General features: G+C 40.9%; 1 protein-coding gene across 2 annotated transcripts in view; it reads left to right on the top strand.

Moving 5' to 3' along the window:
- Window positions 1–24,945, top strand: part of cntn4 (contactin 4) — a 191,602-nt gene that overhangs the window by 155,151 nt on the left and 11,506 nt on the right. The window contains exons 12-17 of one of the 2 annotated variants that reach the window (XM_040002982.1): window positions 3,152–3,279; window positions 17,208–17,383; window positions 21,179–21,296; window positions 21,675–21,833; window positions 22,656–22,805; window positions 24,664–24,734. In XM_040002982.1, coding sequence (XP_039858916.1) covers window positions 3,152–3,279; window positions 17,208–17,383; window positions 21,179–21,296; window positions 21,675–21,833; window positions 22,656–22,805; window positions 24,664–24,734 — 802 coding nt within the window. Of the gene's footprint in view, window positions 1–3,151; window positions 3,280–17,207; window positions 17,384–21,175; window positions 21,297–21,674; window positions 21,834–22,655; window positions 22,806–24,663; window positions 24,735–24,945 lie in introns of both variants that reach the window. The other variant, XM_040002981.1, reaches the window with a different exon arrangement.

Below are 24,945 nucleotides of genomic sequence, written 5' to 3'. Positions count from 1 at the left end.
TAAATACCACGAGTCATCACAGCAGCTCGGCTATAAACACGGGAGCGGCAATGCAATGCAATTCAATTAATGTACAGCAGTTGTTTTAATTGTGCTTACTCGGCTCCGTGTTACGGCCACTTGTAGGGCTGCAGTGCCATTTAATGGGCTGCTTTCCTCATAAATATCAGCCTGCAGGTTTGACGCCATTAACTGTGCGCCAGCCCACATTGCGATATGCCCCTGTGTAACTGATGGTCATTGTTGGCTACTCTGCATTCAGCACTTTTCTCTCAGCCTGATATAAACCCAGAAGTATCCACTCAGCAGCACCATGTGGTTTTAGAAGTAGATTCACTTACACTAACTACCTCTGCACTTTCTTATCACATCCACCACTTGAAAAGAAAAACCCAACAAAGAGGTGGGGTGGAGGGGGAAAGACAGTGTGCCACACTGTATCAGCCACATTTCAGCTAAATGCTCCCAGTTAAATGCAAACAACCGTTCTCACGTAACGGTGATGAAAGCTGATGAACTCGGACTGCGCCAGCAAATATTTGTAACAGTCAAATAGCTGTTTGGAATAGGTTTTTAAACCTGGTTGGACTGTTAATTACTGCAGTAGTAGGTATTTGGATACAGTGCTGACAGATAGTTTTAATTGGTGCTTTATAGAGCAGCAGCTATTAAGGGTCAGAGGAACAGCCCGGCTGATTCAGATATTACATTTCAATAACTTTTACTTTCTAGCGTGATTACAAAAACAGAAAACTAATTTTAAACAGGATTTTCTGGAAATCTTAAAATCACCATACTTTTAATTGGACTCTCTTTCAGCTGCTTTTTTCTGGCCCAGAGCCTCACTTTTTAGATTGTCTCTCATCATATCATCTTATCCACAGTGTATTTTTCAGCCAACAGGGGTCTGTTTTCAAGAAAATATGTCCATGCTTTTGTACAGTACACTACCTGCCCAGCTCTAACAGCAGCAAGATAAAGCAAAAAATGAGCTGGTGAACACGGAGGCACATTATCCAGAGATATTACAGAGAGAGAGATAGCACTCAAAGACTCCTGAGTTGAATTCTCTCTGTGGGGGATAAAAGGGAAAAAAGCTTTTTAAAACCTTATGTTGGGTCAGAGTCAGTCGCATTTGACTGGAGACTCTATACATGTAGCGTTTTTATCCTGGTGACCATTAAAATTAAAGTTCATTTAAATAATTGTGCACAGTAAGTGCCCAGAGCCTTTGATTTAACAGCTGTAGACACACGTGTTTCTAAGAGTCAGATAGAGAAACACAGATAAAGGAAGATTTTGTGCACACACCTCATTACTTTTGGTTCCCACAAGTCAGATTTCAGTGTTATTGGGAAATAGTTCTCCAGGCTTTCTGACATTGGCTGCTTTTTCACTTATTTTCAGTTCAGTCTTTGTACCTGATCATTTTCAGAGGAATGATATGTCAGCATGTTGTGTGCCGTTAAAATCTGAGGAAACTAGACAAGTAGTGGAGAAAATAAGAAGTGGCAGACCACCTAAAAATATCCAATGTCCTTAATAAATAGAAGAAAATCCAGCAAAGACCTGACACAGGACCTAAGTGAGGCACCTTTATTTAATCCATTTACTATCTACTCATGACTCATCAGGATTACAGTGGAACTCAATGGAACATTATTGAGCTCAACATTGCTAACAGCGTGGGATTATCCTGACGGAGAAGGGACGAAAAGGCAGCGAGCATCCAAAGAAGAGTTTTGGATGTCCATCAAGAAGACTGGAGAACTATTCCTGAAGAGTCTGCTTAAACCTATTACAAGAAAGCTTGTTTGAGTTCCATACGAAACAATGACTTTTAACCTCATTAAAACTCTGTTTTTGCTCATTACACCGTATTTCTATTTTTGTTTGCATGTTTCAATAAAGTTTTACAAAGAAATGACATGTGGCTCAAGACTTTTACACATATTCACCAAGTGACCAAAAATATAACTCCAGATGTTGCTTATTCGAAAGAACATTTTAAAAACAACTTTTGAAAGCAGCGCTCTTACTGTAATTCTGATATTGTGACGATGGTTCATAAGGACAAACTGAAAAAAGCTTTGAAGTTTACTAATCTGACATCCACTCCTCAGTTTTGCATTTCATGACCCTGAAAGATGACTCTGATTAAATGCCATGTAAATCTTCAGGGAACAATATGCTAATGTTGCATTCACAGCTTTATGAGCCTCCGCTGAAGTGGCTCGCGCACACTTCTTCATTTCTGTTTTTATATGTTACTTCCTGTTTGGAAGTTAATGACTAACTGATATTTACCTGCCTTTTATCTCTGTTATACTCTTCGTCCTGATAAAACCTGCTTTTTAGCTCCTAATTGCTACACACTCTTCACCAGCTAATTGTTGCCTGATGACTTGCCTTTGAGAAGGTGGCGTCCTGTGGGTCTATCAGATTCTGTTGCCACTGAAAAGGACACCGGTTATAGCAGCTAGCATTTGTTTTGTTTCTTTAATGTAGAGTAAGTGGTTATTGCAGATTTAGGTGTTCGTATGGACTAGCAGAAGGTCTTCACCCTCACTGCAGGCCTCTATTCGCTTTGACTGTTTTCACAGGTGAACGGGGCAGTTTAGCTGCCACACATCATGTTCCCCTCTCACAATCAGGCTGACGCCATTATACAGTTTGCCGAATCAGCAGAGCGTTTCAGATAATTAAAATTCAGTGCACTTTGATGAGGTGGTCCACCCTTGATTTCCCCCAACACTTTGCTTTCAAGGGCACAATTTCCATTTTTCCTCGTTATTTACAGAATGTCAACTTTTGTTAAGGCCTTTTGACCTTTTTTGAAGCACTTGTGGCTGTTGTGTAAAGGGCACGGAGCCACTATTGTCCTAGATATCTCCAAGTCATGTGTTGAATTAATCAGCCCTGAAAATACACTCCTATTTCTCATTGTTGTCATCTGCAAAGAAGCAGAACCTAATTAGAGACAGTGAGAAATTTTCTTTTCTGCGTATTCGTCACTTATCTTTTGTGCTATGTCAGCCATGCCACGTAGTTAAAATTTCACGATGCATGCACAGCAACATTTGTTCTTCTTACAAAAATCTGTTGCTTTGACAGTCACATAAATTATTTCCTTTTTTTTTTGTAACCACAGAATCTCCATTCTGGACAACGGTAGTCTGCGGATATGGAATGTGACCAAATCTGATGCAGGCCTCTACACGTGTGTGGCAAGAAACCAGTTTGGTGTGGCAAGCAGCACAGGAAGCATCATAGTTAAAGGTATTTCCTGTTCAGCCTTTACGATTCACCACTTTTGCTTTTGCAGGTTTTTCCATCCCATATTGGTCATCTCTGTAGTTATAAAGAGAAAGGGATTGTTCTCCAACAACACGATGTCAATAATGAGATATGTAGATAGCTGGCTGACTGCTTGAATAGTAAAAGGAAACATGAGTAGTGTTCCTGTACTCATCTTTGTGGATTATACAAGGCCATTTTGTCAGCCTGGAACCTTTGTATTTTGTGCAGTGTTTTCAGTTCTTTTATTGTTTTGGTTGATCATGTCTAAACCTCTAAATCACTCAAAACTACCTGGTTAGACTGAGGCCCGAGTCACACAGGCCTAGAGATGGTGGACAACCATTTGGTCATGAGAGGAAAATGATTGCTGGACTTTGCTGGGGCTTGATTTGAAATCAGTCATTAAAACCCCAGTTATGCACACGTAGAGAATGGTCAGTGACTCACCGGTGGCTAGTGAAAAGCGTGGTTGTTGGAGGTCGCTTGCTCCTAGTAGAGTTGGTTGCAAAGTCCAACTTTTCCTAAGCTGCAGGGAAACTGTGAAAATTTTGACATAAACTGGAAATGCAGATTGTTTGCCTTCAAAAGTTGCAGCTTGTAAAATGTAAAGGTAGCAGAAGTAAGTCACAACTTTTACTTTGAAGGATGACAAGTGACAAGTGCTGGCAGACAAGTCTGCATCTTTCATGCAAACTACAGGTGACGGTGGAGTCTCAAGGAGGACTCAAAGCATTTAACTTTATCTGAGGAATCTAAGTCTACCTTGTTTACACTGAGTATTGCTCAAATCTTACTGAAGCTGAATGCTGCTCTTTCACCCGCCTCCAGTGGCTCCCTGCAGCTATCAATATGGGAATGAAAATTTCATGTATCATTGCTTTAAGTTATATCCACCAAATCTAAAAACACGTAGCTTACACTGAATCAAAGAAAAAGGCTTTAATATGTGCATCGAGCTCCACATCCTGAATCTTGCTGAACCTCAGTAGTGGAGGTGGTTAGCGTGGATGCAGACACATAAATGGCTCGTTTTTGTAAAGATTTCAAATACAAAAAAAGAAAAATGTATTAGTGCATGATCTGATTTGTTTGCTTTCACCAAAAGCATTACTGTTTTCATAGTATGCCTGATCTGTCGCTCTACTGCTTTGTTTTTTACTTCTGCTAATTTTAAAACTGTTCATCTGCTTTATGTTTTATTTATGATCAAAGTAAGCTACATTTAAGCTGATAATTTTCACAAATACCAGCAATGTTCAAAGTGGTATGCAGAGCTTTAGAACTACTCAGTTTAAAAGTAAGCCTGTTCAAGCTAATAGGCATTTTTTGCTCCCACTTCACCGTCGGAGTGCTGTGTTAGTGACTGAATTAAGTAAACAATAGAAAAACAATAAATTTTAGTTTTATAGCTTCATCAATTAAATAAAAACACAGTATTATTGCAGAGTAGTCACAAAGATTTTAATTATATACTGAATGGAAATATTGATAAGCTAATTAATACTTAATAGGCTTAATTATAAGGTACAAATATGTTTTGCTCCTCTGTACAGAAATTTTTGCCTATAAAAGCTTGCTGATGCTTTTTTGCCAGTCCCTTGTTACAGTAGGTTTCACCACTAAAAGCTACTTGAATAGATGAAATTACGGAAAATTTATTTGATGCTTAAATTTATTTAAGCATCATTTTTCAGATTTTTGCATCCAGATCACCCAGGAATTTGACAGGTGAAGTGTTGACTGGATATATTAAAGTTGTGACAATAATAGTTATTTAACATTTTCTTGCTCTTTTAATATACTTCTTATATATCCTGGTGTTTTAAGAAATTTGCAATATCCTAAATCTTACTGAATAAGAGTCCTCCGACCCATTCTGTGGACAAACATCAATCTGTCTGCCTCACACATTCTTCAACTGCCCAAATATTATAAACTTTTTGTGTAAGATGTTTCAGACTTTCTGTAGAACAGATTCGGTTTCTGGATTCAGTTCTGGAATAGCTCTATTTGGGGTGAAAGCAGCCACCCTGGAATCATCGAATAACCAACAATCAATCACACATTGGTTTGTTTTGTGTTATTGCTCACACAAAGACTCATTTTGCTGACTGGAAACAAAAGAAACCACCTTGTTGATGAAATATTAATATTAGAAAAAGATCAAATTCACACTGAGAGAAAATGGGAATTAATTTTATACATTATGACAGCCTGTAATTTAATTTCAACTCACCAGAGACTATTTGCAGTAATGCTGATGACATCCCCTTTTTTTCATTTCATTACTGTACCTAAAAATCCCAATAAAGACAGTTGGAGGGAAAAATTTGTAACAGCTCCTCTAAACATTGACCAGTGACGACTTGGGAGTGATGGATCAATTTCTATAAGTAGCGCTTTTCACAGGCTTAAAAGTCACAAACCGCTGTGCAACAATTAAAACACAATTAATATCAGTCTGTAAAGTAAGACATGACAGCGGCTTTGGTTAAACAGCATGTATCAGTGCCCCAGGAATGAAACCAGGCTGCTTCATCATGGAGACGAAGCTCTGGAATGAGAAACACATACAGCAGCTGCAGTGGACAGGAGCCCACACTGTTCCACTTACCTTTAACATTACTCCTGAGTGACAGTGCAACGCCTTTACCTATAGTAGCACCTACAGACTACCAACCTACTGCTGCTGGATACCTGTTTTATTTGCCTTAAAATAAAATAGCCACAAGTGTTTAATTTTCATTCATAAAAAATGGCCGACACAGAAAAGGGGCACATTTTATGAAGCATCCAAGCATCCCCCAATCTCCATCTTCTGATAAGTCCCACAAAAAGCAGTTTTTCCCCCCTCTCTCTCTGTGCTGTCATTACTAGACAGAGACACCTCAGCTGCTATGTCTGTTTGCAGAGATGTTGAAATCATTCGGCTCACTGCCTCGCTGTGCCCCCCAGTACCAGCAGAAGGATATACTGCGAGAAAAAAATAGTCTTCGTGTTGTTGGATCATCTGGGTTGGGGATTGCATTTCTGCTCCGGTGCTGTGACTTATTATACTTCATTAAAAATAAATGTGAGCTGGGTATAAAGTGCTGTGCATTCTGCAGCGGCTTTATGCTGTGCACACCGCAGCTTTTCTGTCCCATTTCCACAGGGGATAGTGTTCTCACCTCGTCAGGCTCCCGGAGGATTTGCTGACATATTCAGTGAACTATACCCTCACTGTGACCTCCTTTTCACAGGGGTTCCTGGGCTCATTTGTGCTATTGTTACATGTTCTGTTTTGACCTTCCTCTTTGAGCAGCTTCTTTTACATTTATAGAGTTATTGATTTTCAGTATATTGCCCTCAGGGAGAAAAGTTCACGCCTCATATTTCAAAAGGTTTTTCATATAAAGGTTTTCTATATAGATTTGCATGTACTCTGTAGTTCAGGAATTTTCACACGACACATACAAGTGCAGTTCTCGCAGCTACGACTGCATTTCTTCGGCTTCACCAGAAGCAGAATATTCCGAGACGCCGAGGTAAACCCCGTGGGTCAGAGCATGCTGGAAATTCGCTCACACCTTCTACTCACCGCCTAAGAGAGTACGATTCACTGTAACCTCATATGAACATGCAGAATACATTGATCATTCGTCTGCGCTGTTATTAAATACCCGTGGGGGGAAAGAACTACACAGGTCAAAAAAAAAAAGAAAATCTAATAAAATCGTGCCCAAATCCTTCCAATACCCTGTGTGAGAAATACTGCAGCTAAAATCATTTTTCATAAAGTCTCGAAGACAGAGCTGCTTCTTCTTTGTGTGTAGTTTATAGTTTTTGCTCAGAGGTTCAATCCATTAAATTGTCCTTCTTCTACAAGTTAGCAGTCTGTAAAATCCTTTGAAATGCAGTGTCAACAGAACAGTCTGCTACCATATCAGGGTTTTTTTCTCCAATTATCCAAGTAGTTGCCATAGAAACATGGATTAATTGACTTGCTCAGCCCCTGCAGGCTAGTGTTTGATTGAATACTTTAAAAAAAAACATTGATTAATGTCAATGAGAATAACAGCGAGAAGAAAATCCTGTTATTGTATCTATATGTTCATTCTCCTTTTTAGCCAAAAACACGTCACATAATGGAATTTTAAATAACTCTGTTGCAGCTCTGTCTTCTGTAAATCACTATCAAGGCGTGTTTCCTTTTTCTGTTGAATTATAAAAGACAGATTTCATATATTATGAATGCCTGAAAGTCAGCAACAGTCAAGGATGTGGGGAGAGCTTAGAGTGCACCTTGCCGCTGATTTATGCTGATGCCTCGCTCTGGCTCCCATTGACGACTCTGCCGCTCTACCAAATGCAGTACGCCTTGCATAATAGAAGTGAGAGAAATTAAAGGATCACGTAACCTCAGAAATTCATTGGTGACACCTGCAGCCGTTACGTGAATTGCAGTTATTATTCTGTTTCTCTGGGTTTGCAATGGCTTTTGCACGACTTATCCTACTCAGGTCTTTATTTGTCTGTATGAGATATCTTGCGTCTGCGCTAGCAGGCACGCTAGCACTAGGTAAAATTTAAAAAGACCAACTGAGATCAATCAAAATTGATCCTAAAAAAAACAAACAATGCCTTGATTAAGCAAATACTCCACCCACGTTGACTGCAGTTTTTCACTCATGGTTAAATTTCAATATGGCCAAACAGACTTCCAGACTTTTAAATCAAAACTGGTTAATGTTACCTATAGATAACATAGATATCAGAAAATGGACAAATTACGTAATATCTAACCACAGATGGTTTAAAACATGTGTATAGCATCCAGGTTGGGAAAATTAAACCAATGGCAAACCAGTGCCTTAAATCTAGATTCTGTGTATAGGTAAATGGTCTGTATTTGTGTAGCGCTTTACTTGGTCCTAAGGACCCCAAAGCGCTTTACACTATACACAATCATCCACCCATTCACACACTGGTGATGGCAAGCTACATTGTAGCCACAGCCGCCCTGGGGCGCACTGACAGAGGGGAGGCTGCCGGACACTGGCGCCACCGGGCCCTCTGACCACCACCAGTAGGCAACGGGTGAAGTGTCTTGCCCAACGACAGAGACTGTCGGAGCCGGGGCTCAAACCAGCAACCTTCTTACAAGACCCCGAGCCACATCGCCCCGTAGACACCAGATCTTTCGCATTACCATGCACAAGACATTGAAGGGGGAGAGGAGGATGTTATCGTCAGGAGGACGCTTGAAGTTACAACATTACAGTGAATTGCAATTATTATATATTACAGAATACCGTTTTTGTCTTGGTCTTATTTAATTTGTTTATTTATCCCAAACCTTAAACTGGTCCGTGAAAATATTGTCTGACGTTAAACCGGTCCGTGGCGCAAAAACGGTTGGGGACCGCTGGTCTACGGAACAACAGCTTTCCGACTGTATCTGTACAAATACTGTCCTGCTGAGTTTTTAGGGCATATTAAATGAATGTTTTAAAAGATTTAGTCATCCCAGATCTGGCTTCAAAGCGGGATTTCAGAAACCAAACGATAATGTGTCGCTAAATCCATCTTTTACACTATGTATCTATCATGGCATTTAGCTCACTAACTTAATCTTGCTTAACTTGTTTGCTAATGCTAAAGCACAGTACTGTTGATATAGCAAACAGAAAACAGGCCTCTCTTATGGCAATGCCCTCGGGAGCAAGCATAACCATCGCATCCTTTGGATTTTTGCAGAAAATATGTCCTCACAGAGAAATTATGCTTTAGGCTGTGAGAGCCAATGAGAGAGTTGTGGCATGTTATTTTATTTATTTCATTAAAATTTATTCAGACATTTCCATAAAGTGTTTTTTGGGGGGTTGTTTTTCAAACATTTAATGATGATTAATGTATTTGTCTCTTGCAAATGTTAATTTCTGGGATATTTTAAGTGCAACTATAAAACCTGATTAAAAAGTACAGCATTGCTGTACCATCCTGCACCAGTTCCACTCTCTCTTTCCCATTTATCAGACACTGTGAAATGAAAATGGTAGAGAACACCCCCACCCGCCCCCAGCCAATCAGTGGGAGTAAGAAGGGGGGCAGTGGAACCTGCTGCTCTCCCTGTAGGTTCAGGTTGATGGCCTATATGTGGTTTTCCAATCAGGCTGCAAAGAAACACAACCATGTCTGTCTTCTCAGCATAAACAGACACCGCTGTTATCCACTCATTATTCTTGTGAAAAGGAATATGGGTTTTATTTGACACCCTCACACACTCGCTTCCTTCCCATCATAATATGTTAAAGCTGTTTTCTGTGGCTGATGTACAAATGTTCCTGTATATGAACGTGTGCCTTTCTGTCACAAGTGATATTGTTTGCAAAATGGGATGGGGTAATTTACATGCACTACTTCATTGAGGATTGGAAACCTGTTTAGCGGGGAGAAATTTGTGTTGCGGGATCAGCCCTTATGGGAGATGACAGTAGTTTATTCAAATTGACTTTGGTGATATGAATACTGAAAAATACCTGTCAAACAGCATTCTGTATCTCCCGCTGTGAATAAGCCACCTAGCACACAGCAGAGGAGCAGTCACAACAGATGAGCCCTGTTAATGTCCCCATTATTCCAACACTGGGGGGATATTAGCAGATTAATTGCACTTGATTATAGACGTGCTCTCGGAATTTTGATTACACTGGAGATGAGCCGTTGCAATTAGGGTTGCCGCCGATCATTACGGATGGTCAGTGAACTCAAAACTTCAGAGATCCTACAGTGTTCACGTCAGTTTGGCTCTCTCAAGCAATTCATCTTTTCGGCGCTGCGTCCCACTGTAGCAGCCATTTGTTTTGGAGACATTTCAAAAGTAGACGAGGAATATTCTGTCATTGTGGGCGACATCTAGAGAGATCTTTTTCGTAGATAGGTAGTTTCCCTCTGTCTGCACCACAAGGTGCACATGCGTGGATCTTAAAGACTGAAAGAAAGATGAAACTAAAGATGTTCACCGCGGGATGAATTTTCAATTTGGTGATCCCGTAACACACGGGTGGGCAACTCCAGGCCTTGAGGGCCGGTGTCCTGCAGGTTTTAGAGCTTACCCTGGGTCAACACCCCTGAATCAAATGATTAGTTCATTACCAGTGTTCGGGAGAACTTCAAGATATGTTGCGGAGGTAATTTAGCCATTTGAATCAGCTGTGTTGGATCAAGGACACATCTAAAACCTGCAGGACACCGGCACTCGAGGCCTGGAGTTGCCTACCCCTGCTGTAACATTTTGTCAGCTCCTTAACCAGGACAAAAATCTCACTGTATTCACTCATGAAGAGTCACCTAGAAAAATCACAACATGATTGAAAATAAGCATACTATACTACGAGTATGTTACGTCATCTATCCATTTTGCACCACTTATCTGGTTCACAGCAGCAGTCTGAGCAAAGAAGTCCAGACTTCCCTTACCCTGGCCCGGGGGACACCAAGTTGTTCCCAAGCCAGCTGAGTCCTGGGTCTGGCCTCAGGACCTCCTCCCAGTAGAACATGCCTGAAATATCTCACCGAGCAGATATCTGAACCACCTCAATTTGGTTCTGTGGATGAATGATGTGGATGAGCGATCCAAGTAGCTCTCAAATGACCATTCTCCTCACCCTGCCTCTAAGGGAGAACTCAGTCACACTTCATAGCTCTTTAACCTTGCTTGTAAAATTGCATGTTTGCACAATTTCCAACTAGTGCTAGATTGGTACAGTAAATGGATTGGTACAAGCACTTTCATGCAAAAACTTTGATTTTTTTTTTTTCAATCACCCACCTTAATCTGGCTCTCAGGGCACTTGCACTACCAGCACAGTCATCATGTTAACATTGTCTGGATGAACATCTAAGCATACTTTGTTAGCTGCTGAAGACTCCACGACAGAAGACAAATAATCTGTTTCACTTTACACCCTAGACTTAAATGTGGTTACCAGTTCTCTGCTGAATTCCTATAGTTGCTTTTCCAAGCGAGCCATGTCATCCAAGTTGGATGGCAGCAACGATGTGAAATAAATGCGACGTGTGATTCCTGACAGCCATATAGAAAAATAATGAGCTGCCATCTGTCAGTAATCACCAGCAGGTTGCTACAGATGTGCCACCACACAGCATACAGTACCGAGAGGATCTTGTATCTATCTGTTGAGCAATGGAGACAAGGTTTTCCTTGCCATTCAAGTTTGTCCTTGAGGAACCTTTGATAGGTCCTTCAGAAAATAAGTGGAGCACAAAAAAACTGCATCGGAGGATTTTCTGGCGTGCTGATGAATCTGTTGATTTGAAAAGGAAGAGGAGGTAAAATTGCAAGTGAAATGATTGCTTTTTAAAACGGTAACCACATTTTTTTGTTCTTAAACGACCTGCTAGGAAACTCTGAGGATTCGCCAAGGTGATGCACGATGCTACGCTGATTCACTTTGAAAAACCTTAGCCTGACATGCTTCGTCACAGTTTAGATCCTTTGTGAAGACGTCTTTTCTTACCTGCCAGTGAAAGAAAACATTTCCTTTTCAGGTTTGTGTTTGTCTTGAACCCTGACGAGTCCGGATCTTCTGCGTGGGTCTCAGTTTAAAGATGATTATAAATTTGTTTTCCAAATACTCTAAATCATGCGGCCTGTGTCTCGTCCCTGTGCTCCACTATTCAAGCTCGCATTGCTCACCTTTAGAGGAAACTTACTGAGTATATATATATATATATATATATGTGCACTGAGGGAGACTGCACACTTCGCATTACGGCTTTAGATCATTAAAGACAGAGGATTCTCCACAGCAGGAGGGGAAATGTGTGGGCATTATTCATAATGTTGGAAGGAAGACTGGTGAAACTGGCCTTGTGAGGCATGTCAGTGTGCCTCAGAAAGGAGCTCAGGGTCATTTGGTAACTGTAAGCTAGCTCTGTTTTCTGGTCAACCATATGTTATTGTTATACAGCTTCTCTGAGTGTTCCCACTGTGTGCCGGTGGTCTGTATATCATTTGTTTGGCTTCATTAGCTGTCTGTGCGTCCTAGGCTTCCTTCAGCTGCTTTGCCTTAGAATAGAATGCCATGCTGATTGCTGTTGGTGTTTTTATTTTGCAAATCAACTCCAAAATTGCATCTGATATTTTCTTCTCTGTTTCTTTCATCATTACCATCTGTTGTGAATCTTGTGCCCTTTATATACACAGAAATTCACATTAACTACTTATATTCAGATTCCAGCCAGAAACTCATAGACATTTAGAAATAAAGACGTAGTTGCTGCTGGTGGCGATTTATCAAAAAATGATGTAGGTGGTTGGCAACCTTGCTTTCATAGAGGAAGAAAACCAGAGTACAAGCAGTTGGTAACCAGCTGACTCGAGTCTCCTATTCAGAGAGACATGTCGCAGAGTAGTTTGACTCATTGACGCAGACTAACTCAGACGGGTTAACAATCTGTCTGCATTTATAAATTAGACAGTAGTTATTTGCCGACCTCTCTGAGAGTGCAGTCTATCCCCAATCACCTTGCAATGTTAATATATTTTTTCTTATCAATCACTTCACTTTTCTACTCTGTCAGAGCACTGAAAGCGCTTTACACAACCTGCGTCATTGCCCTTGCTTCATGCCACAAGCACTTTCTATGTAAGTGCCTTCTATCTAACGTTCACACTCCGATGAATGCATCAGAGAGCAACTTGGGGTTAGTATCACGCCCGAGGATGTTTACCACAAACCACCAGCCTTTCACCTGAGCTACAGCCAGGTGAAAGAGCAGAGGTTTAGAGTGTTGCATAACCAACTGGTCACCACAACTACTTGCAATTAGTTTCTGACAACAAGAAAATTTAATACAACCACTAATTAGTTTTTCTTAAAGGTCTGGTGTAAGTGAGCCATTAAAAAAGCACACAGTTAGATCATGTTTTACTCGTTAATTAGTTTCGTTCTATGACCAAAACATTGAATTTCTCATGTGGTATATCATTCCAGATCAAGTCATGAATGCAAACAATGGAGGATGTTCTTTTAGAAAAACATGGTATCAGATTTGACACCCAAGTCATTTCAAGTTGATTCAATATACTAATTATATAGTAAGTAACAATATAGTGTTAAATACACAAATTTGTCTGGGAAGAATTACCAAAAATCCAACTCACGATAGCAGCTATTTTTTTGGACATGGATATTCAAGGCTCTTCACCTCCTGCACAGGTAATTCAGCAGTGAGCAAGAGATGTGTGTAATTTTTAAAACAGATTTTTGGAGGAAAGCATGAATCGTAGTGTTGACTTGGAGGTTTCAGAAGCCCGTGGTGCTAGTTTTAATAGTTTAAACAAGGTGTTTGCAAAAACAACAAAAAAGAACTTACATAGTAGTACAAGTTAAAAAAGTATGATTTTGTCAAACCTGATTGCATTTAGTAAAGTCGGGGTTGCTCATGTCTAAATGCTTTGAATTATTTGAATTATTAACTGTGCAACAGCTCATATTACATGTATCACATGTAAAATATGTTCAGATGCTTGAATGTAAGTTTTACGTTGGTATGACATGTTTATTATATAAGACATGGTTTGCATGGTAATATTTAGTTAAACAATGATGTAGATAACTGAATGAGCCAAAGTGGCACTTTGCACTTCTGTCAGAGCGATAAGCGAGCAGCATGGTGGGGAGAGAGCGCAGTGGTTTTAATAGGCTTGGTTAAGTGGTGAGATGACGTTGACAGACAGATGGTTGAGCTGTGCTAGAAAACCTGTGATCATACGTCAGTATCTTAGCTGCTCCTTGGATGAGCTAGGTCAGCTGAGCACTGATCAGGTGTTGTAGTACATCTGCTCATTTGACCCTGTTTGATTACACTGGTTAACAATGTTTCAGACATCCTCAGCTTCATCACATAATATGTGCTATTTCTGTTTGATTTTGAAATCCAGATGTGACAATTAAAATAGCTGAGTAACATTTCCAAGATGGTTCATTTCTTTATATTTTGCTGCTATTGTACATTGATTTGAAGAGTTTGAATCATAAATTGTAAGTTTACTTTATGGTCACTTCACACTATAATATTTCACCTTTAATATTATGTAAGAATTAAAAACATCAGAAAAAAGGTCTATATAGCCCAGACTTGAGTGAAACAACATTTTACAACTAATAGCAGATTTATTTCACCTCAAACACCGAAAAACTGTTTAACAGCTTATTGTGAAAGAAGAAGAAGAATTACAGATTTCCTGCTACTACAAAGGTCATGTCGAGCGTCTGAGTACAATGGATGCGGGACACGACCATGGAGATAAGATTTGGAATTTGACATTTCATACTTGGCACATTTCTATGAATCTGACCTGATGAAAAGCAGATTAATAGTTTAGATAGTGACCATCTAATAATTACTATAGTTTCCCCCCATTCTGCCCATTTTCGCCAAATCTTAAAGGTTAAAATGTATTTCAGTGATTTCTGGCTTCAATTAAAATTTTGGGTCTTAGATCTGACCAAGTAGATTATCATGAAAACTAGAATCAATCAGCAATTTTAAGCAACAAGTTCCGTTTCAGTGACTAAAATTTCATTAGTTAATGGAACTTTTACAGTCGTGCACTGCTACCAGGGCACTTGGACATCTGAGACGTTCAAAAACAGAGACAAGAAACCTTTTCAGAGACAACCTGCCTTTTCACATAACAGCTTTCCAGTCTCTCAGTCATTTAAAAACACTGTTAAAAATCAACTCTTCTCACTGACTTTCAGGTCTACCTCAGCAAGTTATCCTGGCTTTTTATCATGCGAGCAGTCTTATTCAGTCTATTACTGTTTTATGTGATTACATTTTTACTGAATTTGTTATTTTACTGGTTGTTAAGTATGAGTTCTGTTTGCATTGCCTGTACAACAGATTCTTTTTAATCATAACTTGACTTGGGATCTACAGTAACATTGCTGTAAGCAAGTCCTATCAGACTCTGCTTGATTATTTATACAGAGTATACAAAACAAGTGAAGGAGGGCCTTCACCTGTCGGATTTTTCTCCCACAATCACTGTTAGAAAACCGTCATAGCATCAGTATTTAATGGCTTGCTTTCATAAGCTCACTTTAATTTACATTTTTGATTAAACTGAGGCCGTGGGTTTCTTCAGCCGAGGATGGGCGACAGAGTTAGACTCTTGTCCACAGAGCCCGAGGTTTTTCTTCTTACTGATGCTGACTGTTCCTTAAGGTGGATATTTCAAATGATGGCCTGGGGCCTGAAAAAGTTCCCAGGTCCCTCCCAGCCTGTCTCAGCACATGGGCTCGCTCTCTGTCTTGTCTCGGACTGACCCTGCTAAGTGAGCGTTACTGTCCTCCCCGTTTACAGTGGCAGTTGGTAACAAGGCATTATACAAGATAGAAATCAATCAAATTATGCTCAAGAGTCCAGTGTGTGGTTGTGTAACCAACCTTGGTTGTCCGTATAATCTGTCACAAATCATGACAGAGGAGGGTAATAAGGCAGCATACCCCCCCCCCCCATCATTGTCACTGTGAAACCCCCGGAGGCAGTAAGACACCAGGCAGCACACAACCACATGGACGACAGAACACACCAGTCCTGCTGTAGAAATAAGGAAGAGAAAAATTGTTTATTCCATGTTACAGGTAACACGAACAGAGTGAGTTTTCTTGACTGTGGATCTCTGTGGGTATTTCCTCTGTAGATCCTTCCCAAGCCTTTTTTCCCCCACCACACATTTCCTTCTTTCTCCTCACATGATTTGGAGTAACCATCTCTCCAAGAACACCACTGCAGAGCACACCTGACACTTTTTTTTTCAGAGAAATGTGTTTCTTAAGCTTTATATTTTTTAGCTTTTCTGTTCCTTCCTGCACTTGTTCTACAAGGTGTAGCCAGCCTGCAGAAGCAGACCGAGCACACACAGAGACTTGAATACCTCCTGTGTGTTATTATGGGGTTTTTTTTCTTTACTGCACCGCCATCGTTCACCATTTAGCCCCTGCAATAGAGGACTGGGCTTCTCAGACACACTTTCATTGTGTATATGACAAAACCCAGCAGCTGATAGCATTCTGGCCTGAAATCAGAAAACGACTAGATAAATCACATTGGGAGCGTGCGGTAGCATCTGTGTGTGTGTGTGTGTGTGTGTGTGTGAGAGAGAGAGAGAGAGGGGGAGCCAATACAATGAAGGTATCGAATTCACTGTGGATGAAGACTGCACTGCCGGCACTTTCTACATGAATCTATGCCTGTCCAGGGATCATTTGCCATGGTTAATTTAGTCCATGTGCTCAGAGTGGCTATTTCAACCAAGTAATCACAGCACCCCCAAGAGGGAGACAGGTGCTGCACACTCTGAGTATAAAGCCTCTCCCTCCCTCACGTCCTTCCACCTTCCCCCTCCATCGCTAACATACGAGTGCAGATAAGGGACGCTCGTCTTATTCCCATGTGCAGCCACTGTAATGCACTGCAGGAGAGAAAAGAGAGCACTGACGACTGGAAGAAGTCCTGTTTGCTGTTTTCCTAGCAGTTCGATTTGGGAATTGCAGCCAGATCGAGGGGAGTTCCAGTCTGCAGGCTGAGATGACAGTGACACATGGAGGCTTCGCGGGCTGCAGGAGAGACACGTCTCCTCCGAGTCCCCACAGAGACAAGCTCAGGCCGAAACTAATACCAGTTATTGTAGCTGTGCACCCTAGTTTGCTATGTGCTCCGTCCCGTATATCCTTCTATTAACTCAGTCTGACATATCCATAAGGATGATGGAAGGGCTCTGCTTTTTGCAAAGCCATTTCCTGTGCTGAATTATAATGCCTGGAAAGAGTAGAGGCGTGCAGCGTGCTTGATCAGACGTGCGTGAATATGAATGTGTGTTTTTTCAGAGCCTACCGTCATCACCACGCTGGCCTCCACGCTGGACGTCACCGTCGGGGAGAGCGTGGTCCTGCCCTGCCAAGTGAGCCATGACCCGTCTCTGGAACTCAAGTTCACCTGGTTCTTCAACGAGCAGCTCATCCACTTCGGGAGCCACGGTGGATTCTTTGAAAAAGTGGGAGGCGTAAGTCAATATTTCATCATTCATGGTTTCTGACAGCCCGCGAGACTAACAGGCCTCTGGTTTTAAAACAAGCTGTCATGTTGTGAGAGGTGTGCAGACAGGATGCCTTCCTGCATCAGTCCGGGAAGCCTTTTTGCTATGAGCGCTTATATAGTATTTGGACATTTTATCCCCAAGAAAACAAAATATGCCTAAAAACAACAAAACTTGAAATGGGGGTACATTAAATGTGCATTTCTATCCCAGTAGCTATTATCGAAAAACATTTACCCCCTAGAATTAAATAAGGCAGTAACTATGTGTATGTGTTTGAGGATTTTAGCCACACTTTATTTTCTTTTTAAAGTATATTTTTCAGCCAAATGAAAAGAGAAATCAGGTAAAATCTTAGTTTTACTCTCTAATTCTATCTAATTTCTTATCTGCTTGAGCAGTAAGGACAAATCACCAGGCTAACACATAAAGACAGACAATCAAACACTCTCACATCCATACCTACGCCCAATTTAGATTCACAGATTAACCTAAAATATATGTCTTTGGACAGACACAGAGAGAACATGAAAAGAAGGCTTCCCGGCTCTGTGGTTTGAACCTTCCCTTGGTTTCGTTCTCCCTGTGCTGATGACTTTCTTAGGTTTTCTGCTTCATCTGTTACAGATGGGAGACAGATAAAGCTTTGAGTGGCCAGTGAGGCTAGAAAAGTGCTATTCTATGCCACTGACAAGTGTATGATTTAATAATAATGTTATATCAGATTCCCTCATTATGGTACCAAATTATCGGTAGCAAAACAGCGTACTCAAAAGGTGCAACGTGGTGCTTTCAGAGTGCATCACCTAGCAATATATATATATATATATATATATATATATATATATATATATATATATATATATATATATATATATATATATATATATATATATATATATACATACATACATATATATATATATGCTCAAGAGTTGGGAGTTCGCCTTGTAATCGGAAGGTTGCCGGTTCGAGCCCCGGCTTGGACAGTCTCGGTCGTTGTGTCCTTGGGCAAGACACTTCACCCGTAGCCTACTGGTGGTGGTCAGAGGGCCCGGTGGCGCCAGTGTCCGGCAGCCTCGCCTCTGTCAGTGCGCCCCAGGGTGGCTGTGGCTACAATGTAGCTTGCCATCACCAGTGTGTGAATGGGTGGATGACTGGATATGTAAAGCGCTTTGGGGTCCTTAGGGGCTAGTAAAAGCGCTATATAAATACAGGCTATATACCATTTACCATATATACTCATTTCTGCTGTTTGTTACAATTTGTTGTGTCTCCTGCTGTTTTTCCATCAAAAGATTTTATTCTAGATATAAAATACATTATTACATAACAGCAGTTTACTCACCACCTGTTTCAAAACACAGTTTAATATTTCCTTATCCACCATGGGGATGATAATTAGTGATCATATGTCTAGATTTATGTTATTTTCTTGTTTTTTTTTAAACATATTACATTTTTAACATCTGAGACTCATATTAAAGTAAACACTGCTAGAGCCGGACTGTGGATTTTTTCATACCTAACTAATTATCAATATTTGATGACTGAAAAATCCAACATATCATCGGATTGTTTTTTTTTTCAGACACTAAACATGAACAAATTTCTCTTTCATTTTTTATGTGTTACTATTTATGAGTCCTTGCTAAGATAATACGACAATGCAGTTTAAAAATAATCTTGTTTTGTGGTCACATGTTTGTGGCATTTCAACTTGGTGTTGGCCAAATTATTCAGCATCAATGCTCCTAAAATGGTTGAAGGGTGTTTCTCCCAAGTCTGCTATTATATTGTTTAAATACCAATAAATTGGCAAATAGCTAATATCGGCCTCTAAACACACCAACGGTGTAGGCTTTATCCCTGGAGCACAAGCTGACGTTATCCCCCATTGTCTTCCCCCCAAAAAACGATCACGATATGATGGCAATAACCGCAGCGTAAATGGCCAGATACTGATGTTTCCACATGCAGTCAGACCCCCTAATTTTAGTTTTATATTTGTATTAATGCAACAAAAAATTGAATGAAAATAGAGTACCAGATAGATGTCAGTTAATTACATCTATCAGCAATATAAACACAGAAGACTAAAGGTTCATCCACACAGGAAGTGATTCATGCAGCACCCTCTAGCTGATAGTTAGTTGCTAGCAGACATCCCAGGTTTATCTTTGTAACTGTTGAATGTATTGTCATTAAACAGCACATTTCACTTTCATTGGTAGTCGAGTTGAACAAAGTTTTGTGTTCCCAGCAGTTATTTCACTCACTGTAACTTTAAGACTCTGTATGTCATCGGCTTTCTGTTATATCTGGTCACCAAGTAGCTTCCTGTGTGGACAGTTGCTAAAAAATTGCTCTTTTGGTGAGACAACAAACTAACCAAACAACAAGTGAGAACAGAAATAGAACTTGTCCACAAATAGTTCCGGATGACATCCAAACTGGAGTGTTCAGCTGTGTTTGTGCCCACCTCGCCAAAACACTGTTGTGTGTAATTTCAGGAATGCTAATATTTGCTAATGTGCTAGCATGCTAACGGCCAATGGCATAGCTTAGCTGTAGGGTTTCTCCCACGAGAGAGCATCATTTCAAATTCTGTTTATTGTCACACTCCAGCTTTGATAACATATATTCCACATAAGCTGAGGCGCATAATGTATAATTAAAACTCAAACCTTGTTGAGCTTCATGGAGGAATCCTCATTTTATTAGCACCACTGCTACATAAAAGACATTGATTTATTGCCCAACCCCCTTCAGAGATTTCATTGTATAAAAGGTCCAGATGTGACTCTGAAGATTAATTGGTACATCAATATTATACTTCTTCTCTTAGCGGGGTCATAATAAATTCAGCCGCAGTGCAGAGGGAATGTTTGTATCAAGTGTATAATTTATGGGCAGAAAAAATTTGCTGCCTGTGGTTTATTTTAAAAAGAAATTTACATACATGCAACCAGTCTCAGTGAGCTCCTGTATACTTTATAAAGTCCGCAGCTTATACCTCAGCATGCCATGCACTGTTTTGAGTTGGAGGGTTTTTTTTCTCTTTTAGCTAAAAAATGCAAGGCTCCTTTAAAAACTGCAGGCAGTACAGAGGGAAAAAAATCCAATGCAGAGGCGTTTTTTTTTTTCTTTCTGTTTCCTTTATGATTTAGGTGTTTCTAGGATCGTGATTTACAGTCTCCCCTCCTTAATAAATTGCTGTTCGTCTACACTTATATTGATTAAGCTACCAGCCACTCCATAGAATTCTTACTGCCACTGTGCCACATATTTCCGCCATGTCCAATTTATCACAGAACCTGAGCTCTGCCTGGGTGAAATGATAATGTAGGAGAGGGAATTGCAATTAGAGATGGAATGAAAGGCCCTCTTAAAGAACTAACTATTAGACTAGCCATTAGGCTGCGCTGTATAACTGAAGCGGCTCCATACTGCAATTCAAATCAAGCCATTAGAGCAAGTTCATTTCTGTAATCACAGGGATAAAACAAATGCACGGTGCGCACATGGTATAGAGAGGTATTTCTTTGTGCTCCTTTAGAATATAGATGGAAAGTGGGAGTGTGGAAATATGAATTCATTTTTGAAGATATGAGAATAAGCTTTCTGTTTGGCTTCGTTTGTTCCCGCGTGGCTACAGAAAAAGTGAGCGTTGAATTGGAATCACAATAGCAGGTTGCTTACGAAACTCCTTTGCTTGTTTGTGTGTTTGCGGGTGATTGTGCATGCGTTGAATGACAGCAGCATTCGGCGGGAGACATTATGATTCGGAACGTCCAGCTGAGGCATGCCGGGAAGTACACGTGCGCCGTGCAAACCAAGGTGGACAGCATTTCCGTGGCTGTTGACTTGGTCATCAGAGGTGAGTCACCATAATAACTGTGATTTAAATAATTCACGATCTACCTGAAGAAGACTGGCTTTGTCAGTGATGCATGTTTACTGTGACTGGTTGCACTTCACTGACGAAGGAATAAAGGGAGAGAAAATTGAGGCGAGTGGAAATTTCTCTCTGGAAGGTTTAAAGGAAATTTACTGTCTAATTAGACCCAATAGCTCCCAAAGGTTTCACACTGAACTGACGTCGCTGCAGTAGCCTCAGGTGCTAAAACCACCGCCACACTCTCTACCATCTTTCCATCTTTTCCTGATTTACATTCCCTCCCTCCCCTACCTTCTTCCTCCATCTGTCTCTCTATCTTTCTGTTCTCTTTCCTGCCTTGGCTATGCCATCTATCAGGTCCCCCAGGGCCCCCCACCAGCATCCATGTAGAAGGAATCACTGATACCACAGCCTCTCTGTCCTGGAGGCCCGGTCCTGATAATCACAGTCCAATTACGGCATACACCATCCAAGCCAGGACACCATTTTCCCTCGGGTGGCAAGCTGTCACCACAGGTAAGCGCTCTCCAACCAGCTGTGGCCTCCTCCAGTCACCTGGAGGGGGCCACTCTTCATCATGCCTCGGCTGTGAAAATATTGAAGATGTAATTTTTACCCCAGCATCAATTGTAGTGGGACCATTGACTCCCATTTTATCGCTCTCTTGGGAATCCTGAAACATGGATCTCGTCCCGATGATGAAGCTTGTTTGCCACAGCCGTAATTTGATAGTGCAGTTAAGTAATGGGATCGGTGTAATCTTTGCCCACATCCTTTATGGCACCCTTAACATTTACGCATGATTGGCGTAATATGCTTTTATCTCGTTCTATTGATATTTTTGTGAATTAGGACACTTTTATCAAAGATGGTTTTACTAGCTTCATTGATTTGCCAAGCAAGGGTCATAGATTTGTAACAGAAATATAATGTGACCTTGTAGGGGCTCAGAACCCAGAGGAAGATAATTAGTTTTTGCCTTTTTAACTGGAATCATTTTTATTATTTTTGTTTTCAATATTCAGTCCCTTACAGCGATTCTGGTGTTTTGCTTGTTTCAGCTGACTTAACAACTACACAGTGCCATGCATGCATTATTAAAGAATTCAATAAAGATCACCAAATTGGTAATGTAATGGTTAATGTATGTGTTTATGTGCATTTTTTTTAAATCCTTATGCGTCCTTGTGTGGTATTGGAAGTGTGCTGTGTAACTACCATGTCTGTTAGCCTGGAGGATAGCATGCTACTGATGCTTTAGCTGAGACACTCCAAGAACACACAGCCACACACATTCATGTGTTGAAACTGAAGAGGGCACTGTGTGTTTTCTGCCAGTTCCTGAGGTGGTACGGGGCACCCGGCTGACAGCTACAGTAATAGACCTGAGCCCTTGGGTAGAGTATGAGTTTCGAGTCCTTGCGAGCAACTCCATCGGGACTGGCGAGCCCAGCAAGCCATCCAAACAAGCAAGGACAAAAGGAACATGTACGTACTGAATCTGTTTTAAAAACTGACCAGTATACATATCATTTACCCAACTTTCTGAATACTTTTTTTGGAAATACTGTTCCCAAAATGTTTATTAATGCTGGAGGAAGGGAAACCGTTAGTAGCCTTGCTCTGTCCATACATAAGTGAAGTTATCAGCTAACACTAGCAAGCTTGGTTGCATGAGAAACTCAAGGGGAGAATCACTCCACGTCATGCGGCATTCCTGAGGAACGCAAAAGGTGACCTTCCGTGTTCTTATGGTAGCACCGGGTTATGGATAAAATCTAGTAGAATGATGCTCCCGTGGTAATACACGTTCCAGCCATGTATTCCAGCCCTAACCTGAACCAGCACTTTAATGGTAAATGGCCTGCATTTGTATAGCGCTTTACTCAGTCCCTAAGGACCCCAAAGTGCTTTACACTACATTCAGCCATTCACCCATTCACACACACATTCACACACTGGCAATGGCAAGCTATGTTGTAGCCACAGCTGCCCTGGGGTGCACTGACAGAGGCGAGGCTGCCGGACACAGGCGCCACCGGGCCCTCTGACCACCACCAGTAGGCAAACATGGGGTTAGTATCTTGCCCAAGGATATTTGGCATGCAGCCAGGATGCAGCGTGGGATCGAACCACTGATCTTCTGATTAGTGGCTGACCTGCTCTGCCACCTGAGCTACAGCCACCCCACTTTAATGACATTAAATAGTGTTTTCCAAAGCAATTTTAATAAAATGAACGAACATGTGTAGATTGATTCCAAACCGTTCTCATATTTCCTCATTTTTCCGATCTCGTCATTTAGGGATGTGTTGGGTGCCCAGAAGCGTAATATGTTGATGATTTGTCACCTAGCGTAAAATATTACGCCTCGAGAGTGAGAATGTGTTGGTGTCACAGCACCTGTCAAAGTGGCCACACCCCAACTCCAGTTTCCAGATGGGTGATAAGCCGCCATAAATTTGTTATGAAACTATCCATAGATGAGTTGCTTTTTAACACTGTTAAGTTGGGCATTTCAACATGGGAGTCAATGGGGATGAGCACGCTTTTGGAGCCAGGCTCAAGTGGCCATGAGAGGAACTGCAGTTCTTGCTGCTTGTAGTATGTTGGCGTCAATGTTCAGCCTTGGTTCCTGCTTATTTCCACCACGTAATTCCCACCCGAAATGGACTTTTTGTTTTCAGTCAAGCATATGTTCATTAGTCAGCTTGACTGGTTCTGTTAGATCTTCTTACATCTGCACAGAGTTTTTTCACAACTTCTGTCTTTAGTTCAGTTTTTTTTCCGTTTTTGGGATTAATTTTTTCAAGTAACCTTTGACAAGTAAAGGGTATAAGCATATTTTGTAAAATGTCAACCAATAGGCTGTCCTGATAGGTGGAGCGCATACCAAAAAATGCTCCCAGGAGCTCCCAGTTTGAGTCCCAATAGGCAAGACATTTGCTCCGTGTCGTTCCCTCTACACACTTCTCTCTACACACGTGTCCAATAAATTTAGAAATGCTGATAAATATCTTAGGAAAATAAAATACAAAAACCTTGAATATACAGTCAGTGTGCTGGATATCATTACTGCCTCAAAAGAAAATGAAAGTCTCATTCAAATTGCAAAACATCTCTAAAAGCTTCTTTTAGCAGTTTAACAAGTTTAGATTCTTTACGTGTTCCCTTTTCGACTCGGAGATGGGAAGTTTGCTGATGTATCTGAATGCTGAAGTTCAGGCTTGTCACACACTTACCTCTCTTAGCAATTTAGGATTTGCTGGAAGGAGCATTATTACATGTGCCTTTGCAGTGTCATCTGAAGTCAACCCAGCTAAGCTGATCTGTCTTCTTCCTTTAGCTCCGAAGGTCACACCAGCTAATGTGAGCGGAGGCGGTGGCAGTCGCTCCGAATTAGTCATCACATGGGAGGTAAGCAAGCTTGCTCAAGACCCCCTCACCCATGGAGGAGGCAGCCAGACGTCATTATTCTCTGTGGATGTAGGCCTCTGTTTCATTAATAACAGCTGAACTGCTTAATGTATGGCATTTCATTTTTAAGAACAGAAAGGCAATAACTGCTGCTATCACCCTGGGGGAAAGAAAAATGCTTTTGAGGTTTCAATAAGATAATTAAACTCAG

The sequence above is a fragment of the Simochromis diagramma genome, unplaced genomic scaffold (assembly GCF_900408965.1).
Source record: "Simochromis diagramma unplaced genomic scaffold, fSimDia1.1 OVJJ01000646.1, whole genome shotgun sequence".
NCBI lineage: Eukaryota > Metazoa > Chordata > Actinopteri > Cichliformes > Cichlidae > Simochromis > Simochromis diagramma.
Note: the sequence above shows the minus strand (reverse complement) of the source record. Positions and strands in the feature narration are given on the sequence as shown.